The sequence below is a fragment of the Seriola aureovittata genome, chromosome 5 (assembly GCF_021018895.1).
Source record: "Seriola aureovittata isolate HTS-2021-v1 ecotype China chromosome 5, ASM2101889v1, whole genome shotgun sequence".
NCBI lineage: Eukaryota > Metazoa > Chordata > Actinopteri > Carangiformes > Carangidae > Seriola > Seriola aureovittata.
The window spans coordinates 25,146,542-25,170,598 of record NC_079368.1 but is presented as its reverse complement, the minus strand read 5'-3'; the positions used below and the strand labels follow the sequence as shown (position 1 = coordinate 25,170,598).

At 39.0% G+C, this 24,057-nt stretch overlaps 1 protein-coding gene across 2 annotated transcripts in view; it reads right to left on the bottom strand.

Annotated features, from left to right (window-relative positions):
- Positions 1-24,057, bottom strand: part of ipo11 (importin 11) — a 114,910-nt gene that overhangs the window by 48,627 nt on the left and 42,226 nt on the right. For both annotated transcript variants that reach the window (XM_056376128.1, XM_056376129.1), the window contains exons 16-22: positions 21,983-22,109; positions 15,796-15,829; positions 15,537-15,577; positions 15,317-15,433; positions 12,309-12,422; positions 7,357-7,472; positions 5,205-5,281 (exon numbers count right to left, since the gene is read on the bottom strand). In XM_056376128.1, coding sequence (XP_056232103.1) covers positions 5,205-5,281; positions 7,357-7,472; positions 12,309-12,422; positions 15,317-15,433; positions 15,537-15,577; positions 15,796-15,829; positions 21,983-22,109 — 626 coding nt within the window. The remainder of the gene's footprint in view (positions 1-5,204; positions 5,282-7,356; positions 7,473-12,308; positions 12,423-15,316; positions 15,434-15,536; positions 15,578-15,795; positions 15,830-21,982; positions 22,110-24,057) is intronic.

Below are 24,057 nucleotides of genomic sequence, written 5' to 3'. Positions count from 1 at the left end.
AAACTTTCTTATGAGAGCAAAAGTACTGCAACAGAGACAGCTTACTTTTGCCAAGTTTTAGTGTACACAAAGGAAAAGCATAAAAACAACATGGTCAACAGCAGCCTCGGCTACAGCTGCAAGATGAGAAGCCAACTCCCTTTAGTGCTTGAGTGAGTAAGTCTGGGATGAGTAATCACGCTTGAGAGAAGTGAGAAAAGCTCAGCAAGGAATTCAATGAAGTGGCAAAAATCAACTTTACTACGACACCTCCATGTATGAGATGACAGCCATGATGAGAAAGCAGAAAACTCCCAGCAATGCATCCAGGAAAAATTAATCTGAAGAGATTTGGAATCAATGGATCATGGAAGATTACAATACCAAACTTTAAGAAAATATATAAATAAATAAATAAACTGCTACATATATATATATATATATATATATATATATATATATATATATATATATATATATATATATATTGTATATATACTGTCAAGTGTGACTAAATATGGCCAAATATGTCCAATGTGTGCGAGAGCTGTAATCAATGCCATTACTTCAAGTTGAGAAGCCGGTAATAAGTTCTCTGATGGGGATGTCCGGATTGATCCATGGGGGACATTAGCTGGGCAGTTAACTGTGAGACTACATTCTGAGGATTGTTAGTGATTCCTGCAACGAGCTTTCACATGAAACAGATGAGGCCGAAACCTCTCTCAATACAGTGTCATTGATCTTGTGGGGATGGTCTGACACATCTTTGGCTGCACCAGTAACTGCTGACTGATCAGATGTTCATTAAGTAATATTTTGCACTTCCCAATTTTGTTCATTTATTACTTTGAAGCCACTTTAGCAACATCACATTGAAACTGTCTGTTCTAATTTCTTTACCTTAAAATGCAAAGAGACGAACTATTACTTCAGAAATGATAAGTCAGAAATCAATCACCAGCTATTACGATAACTATTTAGTCATTTGTCAACAAAATTCTGCAAAAAATAATTGGTTCCAGCTTCTTAAGTGTGAAGATTTATTGATATTTTTCTGTGTTATATCACTCTAAATGAATTATCTTTGAAATTTGGACTGTTGGTTGTGCAACACAAAGTATTTGAAGAGATTGCGGACTCTTCTACAGGTAATGATGGTGAAAATAATCATTAGCTGTAGCCCTTAAGGGTATTAATAGAGACAGACCTTTATTTCTGACCTCTCGTTTCACAAGAACAAGAATACTTAAGTAAGAAGCCTCCATGTTTTCTGATATTCTCCAGTTGTTGCTACTCTTTATTCTTTCAAGGAAACTCATTATTTCCTCCATCTGTTTCAGATTGAGGCCCTGTAGCAGTTCAGTAGCCATAATGCCTGTGACAGTAAAACAGCAATAAGTGTTTCTAGACATTCAGAAAAACAGGAAAGTAAAATAAAATGGCATGGTTCTATCACTTGCTCACACTAGTTGGTATAATGCCAACAAAGACAAAACTTCCCTGCTTACTCTCCATCATCACTGGTAAGCGCAGCTGAAATGTGTCTTAGTTCAGAGAGTGGTGACAGTGATACAGAGCGTAGTCTCAGAATTTAGCCGATGCAAGGCTCTTGACATTATAATTAGGGAATTTGTTGCTCCAGTTTAGCAATGATGGAGCAAGGCTCTTTATCAGGCAGGCCAGGCCACATACCTGGCAAGCTGCAACACCATGTCGAGCCAGACTCTCTCAATGGCCCACATCCCTCCACTGCTCTCCATGGACTAAATAAATGAACAACCGGATGTTCTGGCGAAAACCTGCCAAAGATGATGACTGACTAAAGTTCGCCTAAAAAAACCCAAAACAAAAGCCAACTGAATTTCCACTATAAAAATTTTCATCAGTACATGTAAATAAATGCATGAGTGTTGAATGGAAAATGTTCCTCCACTTATTTTCATGTTCAGTGTTAAAAGGACAAATGTATTTAAAACTGTGCTAATTTGTTCTGACCTGTGACCACACCTGAGCTATCATCTTTCATCACAACTGCTTTGAAATTCCCCTCTAAGACTTGTGCTGACAACATAATTACATAAAATGCCATTAATGTGCTTTAAATGTGCTAATGCAAACCTTGAGGAAAAAATATGTGTTTTTCATCATAAGAGGGACAGAGACACAGGAAGAGGGAACAAAGGGTGGAGAGAGTACTAAGTGCTGACAAGTGGTTGTAATTTTAAAGTCTTGTGGACCGGGTTATTCCAGTAATCAACATGGAAACAAGCATAGCCTATGAACAACAAAAATAGCTGCACACATGCAAATGTTGGAACTCATAAATGCTACGAAGGTAAAAACATTTCCTGACAGCAAAGGATTATGTTAAAATAAGGGATAATAATTAAAAAAAAGCTGTTATGATAGTGAAAAACAAAAGCATGCCCCCACAGTCCTACAGAGTTTCTCTGGAGGGGAGAACAAGGGTTTGGGTTCATTCAAGTGGAGATGAAAGACAGTCTGAACTCTATTCACAAAGGTTCGAAGATCATTCTTGATGCTGGAAACAGCAGCTGAGAAGACAATCCCAGATTGGTTCAAAGGTGATCAAAGGCTCCAGAGCATCTATTAAATAGATCCAGTGCTCAGATTGTTTTTCTCAACTTCTGTTTGGGAGGTCAGGAATGAACTTTGAAACTTAACTTTTAATCAAATAAGAAGTCACAGAAGTAGAAGCAGACATTGACAAACGGTACTACAGTAAATAAGCATGATGTAAGTGCAGCATCAGAGCGTGCTGATGTGTGTGTACATAGTGGTTGAGATATTGCAAGCACTGGAAGGAACTGCAGTGAAACTTGCTTGAACTGAGCTCAATTTTTTCTCATGAATATACAAATGTGACTTGCACATTAAAGCAAAATGGTTGGGACAAGGGACAAAATACCTCCACTATGCATTTTCCATTTTGTACTTTACTAATGGAATGCTGTTAGCTTGTATCTGGAGAGGTGTGAAAGCTTTTTCCTTTTCTTTGCTTTAATGTGTCCATCATAGCCAGAGAAAAGCAGCACTCTTCTCCACTGAGCCAAATATTGAAAAAGGTAAGAAGTCTCCGTAGTAAACACAGAAAATGATAATAGCAGCAAGCAAAATCAAGTCACAAATTCCCAATATGTTATCTCACCCAAGATGGAACGTGGGCACAACAGGATATCTTCTGAGGGGAGTGCAATATGTTGCCAGGTTTGATGAGAGGGAATTGTTTGTTTGAGAATTGAGAGTTGTTTTTACAATCTGATAATTGTAACACAATGTTGGATCACTGACATATTACAACAACAAAGCTCTAATTTGAGCAGATATCTGTAAGACCTGAGGTGAATATTGCAGACAATGAGCGCAGGTAGATTTACAAGCTCTTATCAAAATCTCTATCATTATTACATATACTCATACAACCTTCAACTGAATTCATCTTTTCTGTACACCCTTCCATCCGTCAACCTCTAACCCTACATCATCTTTTCTGTCCGTGTATTGTCACCTTTCATTTCCCTCCATCCGGCTTTACACTTTTTCTGATCTTCATAATCAAACCTTCTTGACAATTTTATGTCCCTTTTTCCCTCCTTCAATCCATCATTAAAGCCACTTACATGGCAGCTGATCAGTGGGCACTAATTACTTGACAGATCTTCATCAGTCACGCTGAGGTAATCAGGACTGACGTTCTCTCAGTCCCACGGGGAGGCGACTTCTATGATTTTATACATGTCATTTGTCTTATTTGTCAGATTTTTTTTTTTCTTACTAGGTTCATGTTCTTTGTTTGAACAAACAAATGAAAACTGTATGCTGTAAATGTTTCAACATTGCTGTTGTGTGGATACACAGTGTGATAACCCCTTAGCACAAACCTTAAAATTAATTTAAAAAGCTCAGTATTTATTTTAAGGTTGCTTATTCTGGGATTTTTCACACCTTTGTGGCAAGGCTTCTTGAATGCAGTAGTTGTTCTGTGTAATTGTCTGTGACTGAACAAAAATTTCAAACGACTAGTTGTGCTGCTTTGTAAAACAGAAGGAAAAAAAAGCTTCCCCTTTTCTGCTTTGGTTCATCGCCTTCATTTACCTTTTTTGTTCAGAACTAGATAAGAGTAAAAAGGGCCTCTCTTATCTTTCCATTCATCCATGTCCAAGCTCCTCAGAGCACACCTCCAATGTATAACCTTTCTTTTTATGTCACTTCTTCTTCATTAACTTTCCTGCCATCACTTCTTTTTCATTCATTTTCACCCACCACCTCCTTGTTATGTTTCACCCATCGCTCCCTTTTCTTGATCCTCTCTAATTCCTTCCTCCTCCATTTCTTCCATCCGTGACCGTCTTCCTGAGTCTTTTGCTCTTCTGTGTCCCATGGATCCTCATCCACGCTATAAATGATCAAACGCTCCAGTAAGCCAATAAGGCTACACTAGTGTTCATATTAGTCTGACTCACTCGTTATGTGCAGAAGCACCAAATCAATACTGTTCCTCATCACACTAAAGGCCACACACACACACAGACACACACTTTCCTCTCCACACTACAGTAAGTGAGGTGTCCCAGTGCTCCAGGCCTGTGATAAATCATCCAGCCAGTTCTATTCACTCTGCCACCACTCACAGCAGCCTGCAGACCAAAAGAAGTGAGGCTAATGCCTTGAGGATACCGCAAACCCACAACTGTGATCTTTACAAGCTACAATAGCCCAAAGTGATAAAGCTATGAAAATTAAGTCCATGTCCATGGATTGCATCAACTTTCTGTCCTCATTCTCTCAGGTTCTCTGTGATTTGAAAGTATTTGATCATTTACTGATGGTTTGTTCTTTCAGATTTTGCAGCTTTTTTCCATCTCACAGACTGCATTGATGTGAAATGATTTCTGTGTCTCTTTTCTAAACCACACAAAAAGTCAAACACATATTCCTATAACACAGGAAGCTATAATTTTACCTCGTGCTAATCACACTATGCAGAATGCATCATAGTTGCATCATTCTTTATGTTATCCTCCTTTCCTAATAATATACAAATTCAGTGTATATGTTATGCAAAACACACACACACACACTCACAAACACACGCACACACCCTCACAAACAAACACACACACACACACACACACACACACACACACACACACACACACACACACACACACAAACAAACAAAGAAATTTCATTGAGCTCACCCCACAAAGCTGACATGTTCTGGAAAATTCTAAGCAGCTCCGGTGTGACGGCTGGGCTGTTCTCCAAAGTCACCAACCTGCATGATGAGCGGGAGGGAAGGAGGAGAGCAGGCAGAGGGGGAAGTAAAAAGAAAGGAGAGGAGAGAGAGCGCAAAGGAGAGAACAAAACAGACAATGGTAGAAGTTAAACACATAGATGAGAGGTGGCAAAAGAAAATGGGAAGAGAAATGCGGCGGGAAAAATTACAGAGACAGAAGGAGGAAGAGAAAATGGGCACCACGAAGGTGGAAAAAAAATAAAGCATGGTGAAGTGGGTGTAAAAGAAAAAAAGAAAATTGAGGAGGCAGAAGAAAGCAACGTCAGGGATTTTCTCAGTGTAAAGACAAATCTGAAAAGAAACCTGTTACATAAATTTGTTGATCAATCAATGATAAAGTGTCGACAGTTTTACACATTTTGTTCTGAAATAAAGAAAAGTAAACTGATTTTTGGAGAGTCTCTGATTTTTGGACAGGCTCAGTGAGCAATTTTACGTCAAGACAGGTTTCTGTAATCTATGATAAGCTTTTTATATTTTAACATTTTGCATACAAAATAATCAGTCAAAAAAGATATAACTTTATATCTTTATTATAAATATGCCGATGACATGAATTCACCAGGCCTCTTTCCTCGTTTCTAGTCATAAGGCAACGGAGTGTCAAAGTAATGTATTCATTGAGATCTATGAACATGCTCCAAGCTGAAACTATTGACTTTAGCAGCAAAAAGAGCAATCCCTCATAAATGGTTCTAGACCAATCCACCTACAGTAAAATCATCAAAGAGATGGAGAGACTGAGTTTCACACTGAGACCGACATAAGATTTATACATCGCAAGATGGACAAAATGGATAACATATTAATTGGAATAAAGAATGTGGTTGGTGTATTTCTCAGTTCCTCCTGTTTAAAATGTCATTTCCCTTCCTTTTGCTGTATACTCTTCCATTCATGGAGACAGACAAATTATGCAGTGCTATATAATAACCCCATGTCCATAATCTATACTATATAATGTTTTGTGTCTGAATGTGCTGGGTTTCGGGGTGCCTGGTAACAATGTTGTTTGACTGTGCTGCTGTTCTTGAACTAACACAATCGAAGTCTTAAAAAAAAAAAAAAGAAAATGCTCTTAACTACTTCAAGTGTATGTTTGTAAACCTTTCTGAAATGTTACATTTAATGCCTATAGGAAAACACTCAATGATCAAAGAGACTGGTGGATTTCACCTGCAACTAATCAAAAAGATGAGACATGAAGAACAGATTTGACTCACACAAACTAATAGGAAAAAAAGGACAAGATGCACAGATACTGAGAGAGATACAGAGAGGAAAACAAGCTGATAAAAGCAAGAGGAAATGACACTGACTTTGTAAACAAAGCAAACAAATATTTAGGGCACAGCTGATTATCAGACAGGATAAACGACAGGACAGAGACATAAGACTGGCTTTGTGCTACAAGCACACACGGCATGCTGAACAGTGCGCCTCTCCACAGGGACAGACAGAAAAAAAAGAGATTAAGAGGGGAGTTAAAAAGCAAAGAGACGATTGGAGCGGAACAAAAGGTAACCCCAGCAAATTCTATTCAACTGAAGCAACCCTCTTTGTGGGCGCTGTGGATACGCAAAAGTGAGCATACTGTTGTGCAGCAGATTCTTGAGATGGCATGTGCCCAAAGCAACAACATAAAGGCAGGATTGTGAGCCACATAAACTATCATCAGCTTCATCACCCACCTAGAGTGGTTGCCTGAGAAAAAGTCAATTCAAACAAGATGTCATGGTCAGCCTACTTACGACTGCTTATCCGCGTTGTAAGTGTTTACATTTTATCCATATATGTATATATACACTCAACGTGAGTCAGTAAATGAGGCTGATGACTAATATGACAAAAACAGACTGAGTGCATTGAGCAACAGAGAAAAGAGTCAAAGTATGCATGTGTAGGGGTGTGTAGGGGTGTGTAGTGTGAGTGTGCTCTGAAGAGCGAGGGAGGAAATGAGATCACTAAGTCCTTCATAAATTTGTTCCTTGGTTCTGTTATGTTTTTTTTGTCTATAAATTCTAGTGCACTGTATGTACAAGTGTGGACCATACCAAAGCTCCAGTCCGTCCTCCAGCAAATACACGTGTGGTGGCTGGGAAACGTCAGTGCTCAGCTGGATGACGGGAAGAAGGAAAGGGTACAGGTTCTTACTCTCTGCCCCCAGGCCCTGTGAGAAACACACAGATGCAGAAAGTCAATGCAGATTTAGGAAAACCTGACAAAGAATGCAGACAAGTGGCTGAAAGACCACAATGTGTGTGCTCTAAATGATCACCCAAAATGCCATTGCTGACCCTTTCCATACACACTTTGTATTGCTGAGTGAGCACACTGTCCCCATGCTCCACAACTGTTGCAAGAGGATGCCTTGTTCTTACAGTAGATAAGATGCATGTAGGAGAGCCAGCTCACTGCAGGCTCTGCCCAATTGTTCCCACTTTCAATAACAAGAAGGTGTCATGAACAGTGGCTTTTTGTAATCTAACGACTTGTGTTTGACTGCAAAATATTTGCCTAAAAGTGCAAGAGTTGTTAAGGGATTTTTAATGTTCTTTTTACTGTCCACAGTGGGGGCCCATTTACTTCAGCTGGTTGAGAACAAAGCTAAGGTCTTGCTGCAGGAGCCAACTCACTGTCCATCTGTGGGTCATACACATTTTAACAGCCTTTCAGGTGACACGGGGCTAAGTAGCAAATGACAGAATTTTCCTTTGGGAAAAATTGCTCCTAATAGTCTGATGCACAAACCGCTTTGTTAACACATGAACACTCAGTGGACATGAATGTGTGCCTTCACCGTGAGATGGAGAAGGGGAATGAGCAGCTGAGCAGTGTGTCACCTTGACCTCTACAATACCACGTGGTTTTTAACTCGAGGAGGACCACGGATGAGAACATTGCTGCTGGGAACACAGCTGAAGACTTAAAAACCAAACCAGTTCTGAAAACACATCACATCAAACACTGTGTTGGATTTTACTACACTGGTCTATTATGTTGAGGCTGAAAGCCAAAATAAAATCTGTCTACTCACCACCACCACACCTTAATGGAAACTCAGCTGTAACTGATTATTAGATGTCACAGCACTTTGGAATAATCTATGATCAACTAGTATTTTGTGTCATGGATATACAGATAGATAACTGTGTCAGTTAGCTCCATCAGTTTCATCATGACATCACCACAAAGACTGTATCCATTTGACTACATAAAGTATAGACTATCAAAGCTTCATTTATGATAATAATTTACAAAAGAGCAAGAAGAAGAGATCTTACATTTTTCAAGCCATTTTGAAAACTGGTATGTTATTTTTACTTATAAATTTCAACAGTGATTAAAAAAAATATATATATATATGATTATATATACACTATAAGGGAATTAGCCACTGTGTTTATAGACTGATCAGCGGGCAGCAGTTTGATGTTAGCACTGTTGCTTCACAGAGAGACGGGCCTCTCTGTGTGGAGTTTGCATCTTCAACATGTGCCTGAGTGGGTTTCCTCTAACAATCCAAAGACATGCAGGTTAGGTTAACTGGCGACTCTAAATTGCCCTCAGGTGTGAATGTGAGCATGAATGGTTGTTTTGTTCTATGCGTCAGCAACTGGTGACCTGACCAGGGTGTACCACACTTCTTGCCCAATGTCAGCTGGGCTTGGCTCTAGATCAACTCCCACCTTGCAACGCTCAAAGTATAAGTGTTATAGCATAATTAAAGGAACGATTAAATGTGCAACCATTATTCATTTTCCAATCTTGTGCTTGGTTTTGCAACATATTTTGAAATTACTTTCATTATCATATAATCTGGAATGTCCTAGATCACCCAACACGATTGAGATCCCACAAAAAAAAAGTATGCAAAGTTTAGAGTGTACTTCATAAAAGGCAATGGATAACCTTCCCCGGAGTAAAACCGTCAGCACAGTTACTGACAACACAGGCAAAGTACACACACAAAAAGCTTGAAATCACACATATTTTTTTTCATCCACAAATATTTTTGATACACACATGAACACAAGCACTTTCCAAATGTAGCACTGACAACCATGTTTAGCCTAGTTTATGAATTATGCCCTCTGAAATATCTTTTCCCCTTGGAACATCACTTCCATCTTCTTCACACATACCCTCAAACGCTTGTCTGTCGATGGATGAAAACTTAACTGCTGTCTGACACCCTGCCCTTTCAAAGCACCCCATCACTTCAAGTTTTTCTCAGTCACTTTGTATATTCACAGAAAACACTCACAAGAGAATGTGAGAGAGGCTAACAAGGAGAAGACAGTGTGTGTGTGTGTGTGTGTGTGTGTGTGTGGGGGGGGGTAGTTTTGGAGGAACTAATCTGTCTGATGGCCCAGATGATTCGAAGTAGTGTTTCAGAACTGTCAACATTGCTTCACTTATGGCATGACATTATTTGGTCTAAACACGCTCCCTCCTGCATCTACTTAGTAAAAGAGTAAAAGAGAGAGAGAGAGCCAAGCATAATTCCCACTTGGCTCGACCCTATCTCCCCATCACAAGCAACAAGTAACTAGTGTATTGCAAGCAGAATTTATATACAAGTTTGAAAACAAGCAGGCCAATATGCTCAGCTCTTGTGAGCTTAAGAGTTGAGTTAATGCTGCCTGATCATTCACAGCTTGACACAGACTGGTTCATGCCTGTTCCAGATGGACTTAAATCAAATAGTCAAAACACACATTTGGCAAGGTCTCATCTCCAGCCTGCCGAGAGAAGGTCAGTGCCCCGCTGTCCCTGAGCTCCGAAAAACCGCCCATTAGATCAAGCATGGTTGATAGTTGTCACGCGTCCCAAATTCTGGCACTCTGGACAATAAGCATTTAGCAATACATCAAGTCTGCCTGGGCGTCGTTTGCGTTGTGTGCATTGCAGTTTGCATTAAAACCACGACAAAAAACAGTTCAGTTTGAGTTTCTGCTTCGTTTATTTTGGTCCTCACCGGCTTTTGCATCCTTTAATTCAACTTTTTAAACTAGGTAACAGTGATTATTTGTGCGTAGAGTGGGGGGATAAATAAAGGTATCACCCCTAAACCGGTACATACATGAAAGGTAAATCCACTGCTTTGTAGTCAACTGCATACACAATGTTAGAGGGTATAGTAGAAGCAAACCAAGCTAAATCAAGAAGTGAACTCAAGAAAACCAACTATACTTTTTTCTTTCTTTACCATCAGCATTATATTGTGCAGTATATATTAAAATTTCCGTTAGTATATGGCAACACGGTTGACTATCCAAACCCCTTCAGCTGCACACCCTCGGTGCCTCATGCAGTTTTCCATATGTGTACTTATGTTACTCTCTCAAAGGGACTATGTCTATTACTGAGCGTTTCATCTCCGACTGTGAAGTAATTTAGCTGCGTTCAAACAGGGGTGCATTCTTACTGCAGGCTGTATCAATGCTGTGGGGAATGGAGCGCCCGTCTTCGACCATTTTCTTCCTATATTCAGTTAGTGATAAACCTGATTGATATTGAGGCAAATGGCTGAAAATAAAATATTGCACAAGCTGCTACACGAACACAACTGAATCTTCAAACTGCTAAAAGCAAAAAAAAAAAAAAAAAAAAAAAAAAAAAAAAAAAAAAAGCAGAGAAAAAACACTTTTGACATTATAATCTGAGGATTCAACCATATGTAATTGTGTGAGCAAGTGATTCTGAGAAATATAGAGCAGGAAAGACGAACTGATCTCCTCTCCAGGTTATTTAAAATTTTTCGCAGGTGAGGGAAAGATAAAAAAACACACACACACACGCACACGCACACACACAAATTCGTCTGTTTTGGTAAATGCGCCTGACCCAGGTCTCCCTAGCAGACATTTTGGAACTCAGCCTCAGCGACATGTGGCCAGACAAGTAAAATCACACTTGTAGCCAGATCCACTCAACAGTACCACCTGTCACACTGCAGAACCTGGTAATTCCACTCAAAATGAACAATGAACATAATAAACTTTGAATGAAAATAGCTATCTAAGAACCACTGATTAAGTTAACCGTCAGTATTATTCTTGGAAATAGCTTTTTGTTAGCGCTTTGCTTATTATAATTCCAATAATTTTGTTAATGGGCTCCTTTCTTGTGATCCTGGAAGAGACACAAGAGCTGGCTGGCTGGCTGCAAGAGCAGAAGGAGCCAGCCAAATTTGTGCTCTGGATCAAAATCATCACAGTAGTGCTTTTGGTAAGGCAGCTCATTCAGGAATTAAACTTCTAGTGAACAGCAACATATGAAAAGACTGCCACCGACAAACACCAAGGCTTCAGCTGCTCAACAGTGCTCTTGTATAACATAGTCAAGTAAAGCTCAACACTGTGCACCCTTCACAGAAGACTAGAAAGAAAACACATTTATCAACACTTTGGGTGTTTTGCAGCCACTAACTGAATGGCACTTCTATTTATTTATAGTGACGCAATGACTTATCTTATTCTAGCCAGCAGGTGGTACAGGTATTAAGTGTGAAACAGACACAGAAAGACAACAGAGGCAAGACAAAACTACAGCTGTAACGCTCGTTGTCCGCAGGTAGTGCAAGTGTCAGAAGTGCAGCTGCTGTTCCTGTCTTGCCTGCAGACACTGCCCCATCTGCAGGTCTAATTTCCCGCTTATGCTTTTTTCAGTGGATGGTGTAGTTCGCCAACTTCACTTCGGCATAATCTACAGCCTGTTACACTCATGTGAATTTGTGAGCTAAAAGCTAGTTCAACGTGATGGTTCACATCAACACTAAGCATATGCCGTCTTTAACAAGGAAACAGGGGTGCTGCTGTAGCCTAATTGTTAAGGCGAATACCTCATAACCGCAACATCTAAGGTTTGACTCCCGGCCGGTGTTAGGTGTCACAACCTGCTTTCTCTTCCCACCTTTTCTGTCTATACTATCACTGTAAAGGCAACAATGTAAAAAGAAACCAGTCTCTAAAAACAACTTTGAGACAAACATGTACCATACCTGTACTAGGTGGATGAGTGTAGTCAGTATGGCACACCGAAGCATGTTGTGTTCTTCAGATTGCTTCCAGAGCAGGGGTAGGTACTGAACCAGACAGCCTACATATGGCCGGATCTGAAGCAGAAGAAAATTATGAAAAATGTCAAATAAGAGGTAAAGCACGTAATACTATTCAATTCAACCGGCATCATCTACTAACTCTCAGGCAGCTTATGTTATGAGCCTACTTTGGATGAATTAGATGTCTCATTTGGGAGCAAGGAAAGGGAAAATGGTGATCTCTGATTTGTTGCTCTCAGCAAAGTAGAATGTCTATTCATCAGATACCTAAACACATACAATGACCACTCAAAAGCAGCTGTTTATTTGACCTTGAAAGTGTTATTGTGCATAAAAGATTAAAGAAAAAGAGAAACTATGATGCATTTAGTGCCTCCGCTCAAAGCTTTGTATGTTTTTCTCAGCAGTGAATTCAGCCTCCATCAACCCAAATCACCTGCTTCAAAAAATGCTTCAGCTGTGGAAAGAAAATATTGGACAGGTAGTTGAAAATACAGTAAAACAATATATTTATTTATTATTATTTTCTGCCATCTCAACTGAGATGATCTCTTGGTGTGTCAACTCTACAGCTAATTTGGTTGACACATGATGTGTTTGTAGATCCAGAGCAGCAGCAACAATCAAGAGCTGAAATTGTGTGTAACTCTACCACTATAAAATGAGACACAGGTTTGTGTGTCTGTTCTTGTAACTCCTTGATCTAAGAAGCAGCTAGGGGCATGACATTTCGAAGGAACCTATTTGCTCAGTTCAGTTGGTCCTTGTTCTACTTCGGTAGTCCCGTTGTTTTTCCCCTCGCACATATACTCTGTATCCAAGATGATTTAGTGTAGGTCTCCTTTTCTCCTGTTTTATTGGGGGAAAAAACAGGCTACATCATGCCTAAAAAGAAGCCAACAACATTAACAGCACAGTCGGCAAGACGTGAAGATCTCAAACGCATGAGATCTGCGCACAGTGCCGAATCTCCAGAGAAGTCGGGTAATTATTCTTAAATAAAAGAAAATGAGCAAGTTGCCATCCACGTCTTGAGACCAGTGTTCGCTCTCTGCCGGCTCTACACAGCCTCCTCCAGGGGGAAAGAGAGCCGGCAATGTCGCTGAAGGAAATGAAGAATGAAAAAAACTCTTAACCTTATATAACAACATGTGTATTTAGATGTTTCACCCTTTTTTCTGTCACAGGCACATGTTTGCCTTCCTTCACACTGAAGTCGTTCAAACAGATACAAGATTCAAATATACAACTTACTATTCCTACACTATTTTATGACAGTTGTGTGTGCTGTTTCGAATATGTTCCACGCACTGTTTGCCACATCCCTTCCAAATTTTTTCATTAATACTGCTCCACTGTTTGCCCTTTGCACAAAATATATAAAATGGGTGAGACAAGACAAGAAATTCAAGGGAAATCAGGGACACCAGCGGTAAAAGCAATAAAAAGGACCAAAGCACAGGTTAAAAAAAATCATACAAATCCGGTAGGGAAGACACACATTGGATCACACGATGGACAAATTCATACATCGTCAGTGGTTTTTTGATGGTGGGCGTAGGAAGGATGACAACTGGCTGAGCTAAGACTTGATTTGTTCTCTCTCTTCCGAGTATATGACACTGCATTCTATTACAAGAACCTCATACCCATGTCCACAGTTGATCTTACCCAACCTACTTGTATCTGAACCTGTGCTCCATTAAGCAATCTCCAAGAAAATCTGTTTCTACAGTCTGTGTGGTCTGACACCAAGCGGATGCCATCACTCTCCTTCCTCTGTGATATAGGAGAACATGATGGCACACAGTGTAATTTAGGTACAGCTGTTGTGCAGCCAGCCAACTCTTGAGATAACCAAGTATGGTACTGAATTACAGAAAAAAGTTTTATGTCATTTTCTTGTGCTGACTTTTGCTAACCCTTCATATTCCCTGTAGCGGCTCTGTGACCGAGCTGCGGACCCCACACTGGAGTTTTTGCTCGATTACACCTTTATAAGGAGCCGGATAGGAGTAGACAGAACAGTAAAAATGAAACACGACACACAGCCTCACGGAGGAAGATAAAAAGGGCGAAAAACAGACCCACAAACCCGCCTAGAATGACATTTGTGAGACTGACAGCAGGAAAAGGAGCTAAATCTCATCATATCTGTCATCACATTCATTTCAACTCAAGCTGCACTCATGGTTTTAATGGTTGTCTTAGCTGCTGCCAGTCTTTGTGCATTCAAAATCCCTTGTGAGAAGGGTTAGAATATTAATGGGACTTCCACTGACTCTAGAAGTTGAGCCAGGGCCAGTGACTAGGGAAGACTTAACCAGACTGACAGCTCACAAGGATGAAAGCCATTTCTGTGACCGATTTAAGTCAAGGGATCGTTTACGGGAAGGTGCTTAAAATGGATCTGAAAAGAGCCTGAGGGGTCAAGAGGAAGGTTAGTTTTTTAAGGGTTGGCAGTTAAGTGGATCAGAACGACTTATTGGATTCACAGAAAAAATAAAATAAAATCCATACGGCCACAAAAGCACTGCAGTGGCAGAGGGGAGACTGTATCATCATGATTAATGAAAGAAGACATCAGAACAGGGCCTGCCTGAAGCCTTATGATTTCCAAAGAGTAAAGAACTGGACTTCACAAAAGCCAGTGTCCGAGGATGTGAAAAATCATTAATGTCTATCTATATCTAACCACAGATGGCTGTTTTACCTTGGTGGCCTGGGGCTAGAACAGAGTGACAGATGTTTTGTATCTCAGTTATAATGTTACTAAACAGCTTCACATGTCACTTGCAGAGTCCGGGTCAATGGCTACAATTTGTGAAGTGCTATTCTTTACAAAGCAACATGTTAAGAGTTTGCCTCAAGTTCACGTTGAATACATAGGAAAAGTAACATGTGATCTATATCCTAAATACTGCTTTTTTTGATATCTCTGATCTCACCTGGATGTTTACCCTCTCGATGACACAGGAGATGACATGGAGCACTTGCATTTTAGTGTCGCACTCCGTCACCTGCTGCAACAACTGGAAGAGCAGCCCAAAGATTGACTCGAGGTACTAAACAGAGAGACACCAGAGTGTAAATGTTAAAAAAAAAAAAAAGGTAAAATGGACAGCTGAAAAGAAAGATTATTATATATTTTTGATTTCATGTACTCACTGGGAGGAATTGTTCTGTCCGGAATTCAAAGTCATCAACAGGTGGTGATGAATTAAGGATGAAATCAAATTGCTTTGGATGAATATGCAATCGCTTCACTGGCATATGTGAAAACATTCTTCAATTGCTTTGCCATAGCCAAGGAGTGATAAAGCTTATATGCTGTTAGATGCAGTGAGGCTTAAATAACAAGTATAATGTGCAGAATTCTTGTTTTACCATGCCTGTCTGAAAAATAATATAAGTATAGGAAGGATATTGAGCTTCAGGGTTGTAGCTGTCTCAATCCGCACCTATGAGGAAAAAAAAAAATAAATAAACAGTTCATTTTGAAAAGCATTTTAGAAATTAGGCATCACAATTTTACCCAGAGAAGGTTTACTGAGTTTGCAGAGAACTCAAATAAAGAAAATAGACTGAGTGCAGCTGCACGTGTAGCAATCCAACCAAACACAAAAACTATCATTATGTTTTCCTTGCATGGAGCGCAACAACCAGCTCTCACCATTAACGAAAGCTTTTCATGACTGAACACTGTGAGAATGTGTGCACGCAGGAGGGTAGCTAAATATATGCTGTCTATTGTTATGAAAGGGAGCGGCCCCTCCACTCTTAGACTCTAGTGGTGTTATCTGGCAGTGTCTGACTGATGGAGGTGGAAATGTTCACAGGGGAAGAAGTGATCAGATGGAGGGAAGGAGGTTAATGAAGGAAAATGAGTGAAGAATAAGGTGAGGGACTTAGAACTCAATTATAGGTGAACCTTGTTCTCAACAATTTCACAACACATTTAAAGTACAAAAGGCATGAGTCTCTATGGGTGTATCAGTGTGTGCGTGTGTGTGTGTGTGTGTGTGTGTGTGTGTGAGAGAAGACAAAAGTCATAAACACTATCCACTCTGCCGAAGCTATTTGCAAGCTTTAGTCAAAATACCTTCAGGTGTTTTTGAGATTTTCTCTATTTCAAAAAACAGCTACATTACTCCTTTAGTCATTAGTCTTAGTCCCGTAGTCTAGATCCCATGGTCTATTTCCTAGTATTTCTGAGCAGTGTTTTAATGTTTTATTTAAGCTTGCCACAAGATTCAAAACACAAGAAAAAATGTTTGGAAGCCTTTTTTGAGGCATTCTGTACTCACTGTAGAAAAATTGTACTTTTTATTGTCTTGATTATAGCGATCAAATATTAAATAAAGGCTGTTTGAGCAAAACCTCTATGTAATAATAATAAAAATATTTTGTTCATATTTATCCCTAACTTGTTAGTCGGGTATAGTTTTCTCTACTTTTTTTATATGTCTATTAAATATGGCAAACCCTAGATTAGTATTATTATTATGTTCTTTTGGGTGACAGCATACATTTGCGGAAGGAAAATGTGTTTGTTGAATATTTTATTTTCCAGTCCATAAATCATTTACATTTCCATATTTGTGGCTGAGTTTCTTAAAATACACAAGCCTTCTGCATTGAAGTGGTTGGAGCTTCTTTTCTCGTACTCTACTTTTTGCACTTGTACACTCAGTTCACTTCAAAGGGAAGTCAGCTTTCAGGAAGTTACTGATTTTGCACCATGCTTAATATTTTTGAGCATCAAACCAATAGTGGGATGACGCTTTACTAGCTGCAATATTTTCCCAATTTTGAACTGACCAATTTAAATACATAGCAACCTTTTAAACCTCCCACAAAAAAAAAACTTCACCATGTGTGATGCAAAATTGTCACTAAATTAAAAAAGACATTTGTACTTTTTATGACTATGAACAGTATGAGTCAATGAGGCACCGTGATTCAAAAATACTCTGGATGCTGCCATGAGACTATCTGTCTAAAACAGTAGAGCAATAACACTGCAACAACTTTCATTTAACACAGTTTTGTCAAAGGAGTGCATGTCATCAATATTTAACACTTACAACAACAACTACAAACAACATCTACTTGCCTTGCAGTGACTCAATTCTAAGATCTGGAGACCAAACATAAAAATACAGCTACTTTTCCATAGAGTACAGCACAGTATTGAGTCATTAAAAACACATTTGACACATTAACCTAAATTAAATTATTTGCACAATCCATTCATAATGACCTTTAAATCACTTTAACTCTTTTATATTGAACATTTAACAGGCAGTTTGGTAATGTGGTCTTACCAAGTCAAAATTTCACCCTCTCTCTTAGAGGAGCACCATGGGAGAAAAAAGCCAATTATTTCAGACAGAAATGAAATGTTATTTCATATCATTGTTAGTGACATCACATGTTCATCCTACGCTCACAATATAAAGCATACACAAAACCGCTCTAAAATGTACTTTGAAGGTATAAAATACTTAAAGTCGATTTTGAAACATAGCTGGATTTAGACAGGTACAAATTTCCACCCAGTCTCCAAGATCATAAAATCCTGAATAATGTTTTAGTAATGCTGCATACATTAACAAGCAACAAAAAGAGTATGTTGATAAACGAGGCCCATCAGTTGCCATCAGCACTGGCCTTGTTGGCAATTCAAACACTAATGAGAGAAACTGCATTTCTAAAGCAATGCGTAGAAGATAATAGATTGTGTGATGAAATACTCAGATGGGTCTCTCACGCACCAATACACGGCCCGACAATGATTCAGTCAAAACATTTGCTTCACATTATTATTCAGCCTCAAACCGTCTTTGAGGGATCCTAAAAGAACAGCTGGTTAAAACTGAATTTAAAAGTGATTGGAGGTTTAATCCAAAAACCACTGATAGGGCAGAAACTTAGAAACTCGTGGATGAAGCTATGTCCCACCGTGTGCATGTTAAATGCACAAACTCTTCCCTGAGGAAAATGATTCATCCACTGCTCCACTGGTAGAAACAAATGACGATTATTACCTGGACCTTAGATAAATTTAATATGGATAACATCGGCTAAAACAGCCCAAGAGCGGGTCAAAGTTTCACTGTGACCACACAGACGCCAACCACAAAGGCAAAAGGGAAAGCTATAAACAAATATTATCTGGAAATTAAAATCAGAGCAGATAAACAATAATAATTTGCACAAATTGTAGCTCCAGCTGGCTTATCACTAAAATCACTTGAAACAGAGAGCAACCTCATAAGCTTTTCCGTGACGAGAAAGAAACGATTAATGTTTTGGATTTACTTGTCTGTCTAAGATAATCTAACTACAAAATTAATGATTTTACACTGATTGTTATACACTTGATGGCAAATAATACACTGAAGACAAAAGCAGCATGATATAAAATGGATATCTGAGACAAATTCTGATCACAAGAAAAGTCCATTACAATTCTCTCCGATTTCATGTTTGCTATGGTCTCTCCTTTCTGTCAGGTTGTAATCCTCACTTCCTCTAATAATTTGTGGTTCAAAATTGATGTCAGTCAGGATAGTTCCTTTCCTGTACACTAACTAAAAACATGATAGGATTTTAATTATGAGGCACAAATCCATATCTATTATGACTCAGAGCCTTCCTGCAGTTGAGAAAAAGTGAGCCGTGAACTGTTGACTAAAACATCACAGCTTGATGCCGTCAAAGCTGGCTTAACAGCAAATTCTTGAAAACATTATTACCTCCCACTGGGAATGCAAATGGCCTGAAAATGGAAGGAGTTAAAACTTGCCACCGAGATTATTTTTAGCCTTGAATCCGAATCTGAGAGTAAACACCAGAGAAGAATGCAGCTGTTAGAGAGCAGGGTATTGGAGGAAATGAGGAGAGAAGAACTGGCACAATAGTAGGCTGCGAGCAACAGACACCTGTGATCTGTGATTCAGTTTACTGATAGTTGCCAGCGAACTGTGTGTGTGTGTCTGTGCGCGCGCATGTGTGCGTGTGTCTCATATACAAAGCTCCCACAGTGTGCAACGCTACAACAAAAATTTATTTATTGTAGATATCTACACTTCTCAAAAGCATGGCAGTATATTAGCATCTTTAATAATGAACTGAAATGAAATAAGCAGTAAAATCAGTTGTAAATCTGTTAAATTAAAAAATCTAAATTTAAAACATTTTTCATTCAACAGGTTTTAGTTACATAACTCCTGGATAAGTTCTGCAATCCATCATGTGCTTAACAGAATATACCCTTAACTAGAATCCCATCATAACAGAGCACCGGAAAAGTATAATACATTTATTTTAGCCACTTGAGGGTTTATTTGACTAATCACATTTAAAGGAGAGGCTTGTCTATCTTGCCTATACCTACAAGCCTATTTCATGCTTAAGACAGTTGGACAAGACACATAAATCTAATTTAAGGACACAAGGTGACTGTGCCTTTCTTATTACATTGTTAGAGTTGTTACAAAAGCAGACTGTACTATACATCAGAAATGAAAAAAAAAATTAAAAACAGTGTCTCATCAGCTTCAACATCTTTTTTTTACATTTACTGATGTAATTCAAGAGACTAATACTAATGAAACCGAAACCCATTCAGTCCACATGCAGTTGAATGACCATTTTAATAAAACTTAATCTACTGACGCTACATTTTTTTCCACATAGGGCCAAATTAATCGAGATCTAATTACTCCAGACACCCTACCATCTTACTTACACTGAATTATCCTGTTTCTCTCATTAAAATTCACCTCATAAGACAAAAAAGAGCAAAGCATTTACAAGCATAAGTGGCCAAGCTGAAGCATGCTCATAAGAGGAAATCAATAAGCGTCTATTGTCAATTACTCCTTCCATTGAAGTACAGAAAATGAAATATCACAGATAAATGTAACTGTTATTGTGAGTGATTCACTTCCAATCTGAACAACAGGGACAACAGAATAGCAATGGAGATATTGATAACCAATTGGACTGATGGATAGAGGGCAGTTTCCTCCATTAGTCCATTAAAACTTTATGATTCTGCCCAGGAGGCTCTAATTGTCTGATACAGTATTGATCAGAAACCACATCATGATTGGTGAGCTGGTCAGTAATGTAACAGCAAGCTTGTTGCAAGTAAGAAACTGTAAGAGCCACGAGTTCCCTAATAAAGATTCCAATTTTGTAATATTAGATTATTAAAAAAAAACCTGTGTTCTGAATCTAATTTTTCATATTAAACCAATAATCTGTAAAACCAACGAAAAATATATTTCTTTGAGTAATCTCCATATCCATTTAGCTTCACTTAGAGATTAAATAAGTGAAATGGAAGTGAAAATGAATATTATTGGTTACATTTGAATTTGCCCAATAAATACAAAGTGAAATAAAAATCAAATCATATTCTGGGGACCTTTGTGACATGTATGTTCAAGGCACAATAACGATGATTACCCATTAAATGTGCAGTGCATGGACGGATAATTGGCTACATGTATACAATGCTACTTACACAAGTTTAATTCCAGCGTGTAGCTCCCTGCTAATCATTTTTACAGCAGCTCAAATGAAATGAAATGTGGAGAGATGTCACTTGCCTCAGTTAATTGGTATCCATAGCAACAGGTGGCATTAGGTCCCATGGCAATGTACTGTCGGTTATGACCATAAAGCAGGGTGGTACAGACCTGTCTATACTATTTTATATTCTTACTGTCACCACGTGTGCTTCTGTACACTTCTTTTAATTAAAGCACCCAAAATAGATGATGCATCACATATGTTGTAACTGGGAACACGCAGTTCATTTCAGACAGCAGAACACATTACATCACATTAGTCTTATCAGAGCATGTTGGTGTGGGCATTACCTAAGGTGTATTATTATCTTAATTATATCATAGACCTAATTACATTACAATCACGTTATATGTGTACCGCAGCTAAGAGGAATGCAAATCACCTCTCATCTAATAGTTCCTCACACAAAGAGGCAATCAGACGCAGAAAGATTGAACCCAGGTATTCATAAGGGTGGTTTGCTAGTGGTGAGATTATCTCGAATTGAATTCTAAATAATGCAAAGAATTTTCCACATTCCTTCAAAAAAATTCTGTTAAAAGAAAACACATCAATCAAGGGCACGGCTCAGGAGGCAAGAAAACCAACCGTGGTTAAATGTAATTTGAATTTAGAACGACTACAGAATAATAACAGCCACTTTTCCAAAACAGGATCAGGGCTTTATCAAGACAAAGACTGAATAGAAATGTTATTTGATAAATAAGAAGGTTGAATTTTTTAATCAAAACAATATTAAAAGAAATTATCTTTTGTAAGAAATACAAAAGAAAATATAAAATAGTATGTTCCTTCTTGCAATCCCTGACTAACTATGTTTGGGTTTGTTTGTAGAAAGTTGGCAGCATAACCGCTGCGGTTCCATGTTGTTAAGCTGGGAACAATGTTTATGTAGCTGACTGTGCACTTTCACTAACGGCCCAAATCAGTCATTACGAATCCAGTGTTTTCGGAGGAAACTGGCGCTCCAGCCATCATAAGCAAAAGAAAAAATGTAGCTGCCTTACCACCAAGTCGGGATCCTGCATGAGGCTCAGGATGACCTCATACAGTAAAGGTCGAAGGTCAGATTTGAACTTGACGGAGATCCACTGTCCTATTAGCCAGATGACTCGTCTGCGAATCAACTTGTACCTGGAGAGGAGAGGAGAGGAGAGGAGAGGAGAGGAGAGGAGAGGAGAGGAGAGGAGAGGAGAGGAGAAGCATAAGTTGTGGTAGCAGAAAAATACTTTAACAGACTTCTCTGCACTTCTGCACTTTTCATCATTATCAATATTTGGAAAAATGAACCAGCAGGCTCTCTAATCTTATCTCCACAATGTACTCACAGTGCTTATGGATCCAGTAGAAACAAATGGGCCAGCTATTCAAGTGATGAAATCAGTTCTGTCATTATCTATGACTCATCCTGAAATTTCTGTGGCTTATGTGTACTGAAGACAGCAGTAGAATTTGTGGTCTGAGGAGAGGCCCATATCACTGTCCCTCTTTTACACATATCCAACTCTCACACTCTGGCTATGCACATTTCAGTGTGCATGTGTATGTCACCAGAAAAGAGAGAGAAAAAGTAATGACACCACTATCTCTACCTCAGCTGAAGACCACAGCAGAGTGGTCGAAAACACGCCCCAATAGACAAATTGAGAAAAAAGGCAATTAGGTAAAGAAAGGTTGTGTTAAGAATGCTTATACTGTATTTGTTTTCGTTTAAATGAATGCCTGAGCAAAAGACGGAAAGCCTGAGGGACACTGATACCAGTGTCTAAAGACTCAATAAGGGACATGCCCTGGTTCGAAAACTAGAATGATCAAAAAGCCTCTGGGGCTAAGTAGTGTGTGATATGAATTAAAATGGCCTAAGTTGCATGTCTCAAATGTGAGGCACTGAAAGTTGGGAGCTAATGGTTTTTCAACAGTTGTATTGGGCAGGCAAGAAGTATCCCCCTGCATCTGCCCTGGTTTGTATCCGCAACAGAAACTTTGTCCGAGGACCGCCTTGACAGAAATGAGCAGAGGGAGGAATGAAGGAAGGGAGAGAGGATAAAGGATAGGGGGATGACACTCTTGTTGGCATCTTGTCAAATATCCACAGGGAGCCAGAGACCAAAGTCTGGGCCACAAGCCAGGAGACACTAAATAACAGTACGACTCAGGACTTGCAGTTGGCAAACAATAGTGTGTGCGCGTGTGTGTGCGTGAGTGTACAAGAAGTGAGTTGCCTGTGTGAATACGCAAAAAGCTTGTTTTTGTTTCATCAACTGAAAATTTGCTTAATGGATTTCCAAATCAATTTCAAAAAAAAAAAAAAAAGATTGTAAGTTGCCATCACTAACAATATTAAGCTAAATGTCACTTGAACTTGATTTTTCATCTTAAAAGAACTTGGACAATCCCCGGCTAAACTGCTCAGCAGCAGTGGCGCATGACAGGAAAATAAACTAGAATCCAATTGCTTTAAAAAAAGCAAACAAATGCAACAAAACCTTATTTTCTACATGCTTTAGGCAGGTAGCATATGGGATGGTTCCGCCATAATAGAGTAGGTACAATAGTGCCAGTGGACAACAGCCATGGGCACATTCCCAGACTCCTCTCTACAATCAGGCTCCAAAAAACTGCTTGGCACCAAAGCACGGACACTCGGATAGCAAGTCCGTTACATCAACAGTAAACAATTAAACTCCTGATGATTATTTGTTGTCACACTAACAGACAAGGTAAATCTGGGACACATGCTTTTTTTGGGTATTCTTTAAGACAACAAATAGTGGTTCCTTTTCTACAAAGTGCAGCAGCAAACCATTGTGTATGCTCAGACTTGAGCATACACAAAATAAATCCTTACAATCGTCTGCATTATTTCTCACGGCATCATAATCGGTACACTGATTATTATTCATTCATGCCCTCTTTTGGAAATGATTAAAAGATTAGTGTTCCCAACTCTGCATACAATATAAGTATATAAGTGCAGTGCACGTCTGCTGCTTTAGATGTGCAGACTACAGCTGGTAGTGGTTTTTAATAGTGCTGCTGGCAACGTGGAAGAAATGACTAGAAAGGCAGATGGACAGGCAGG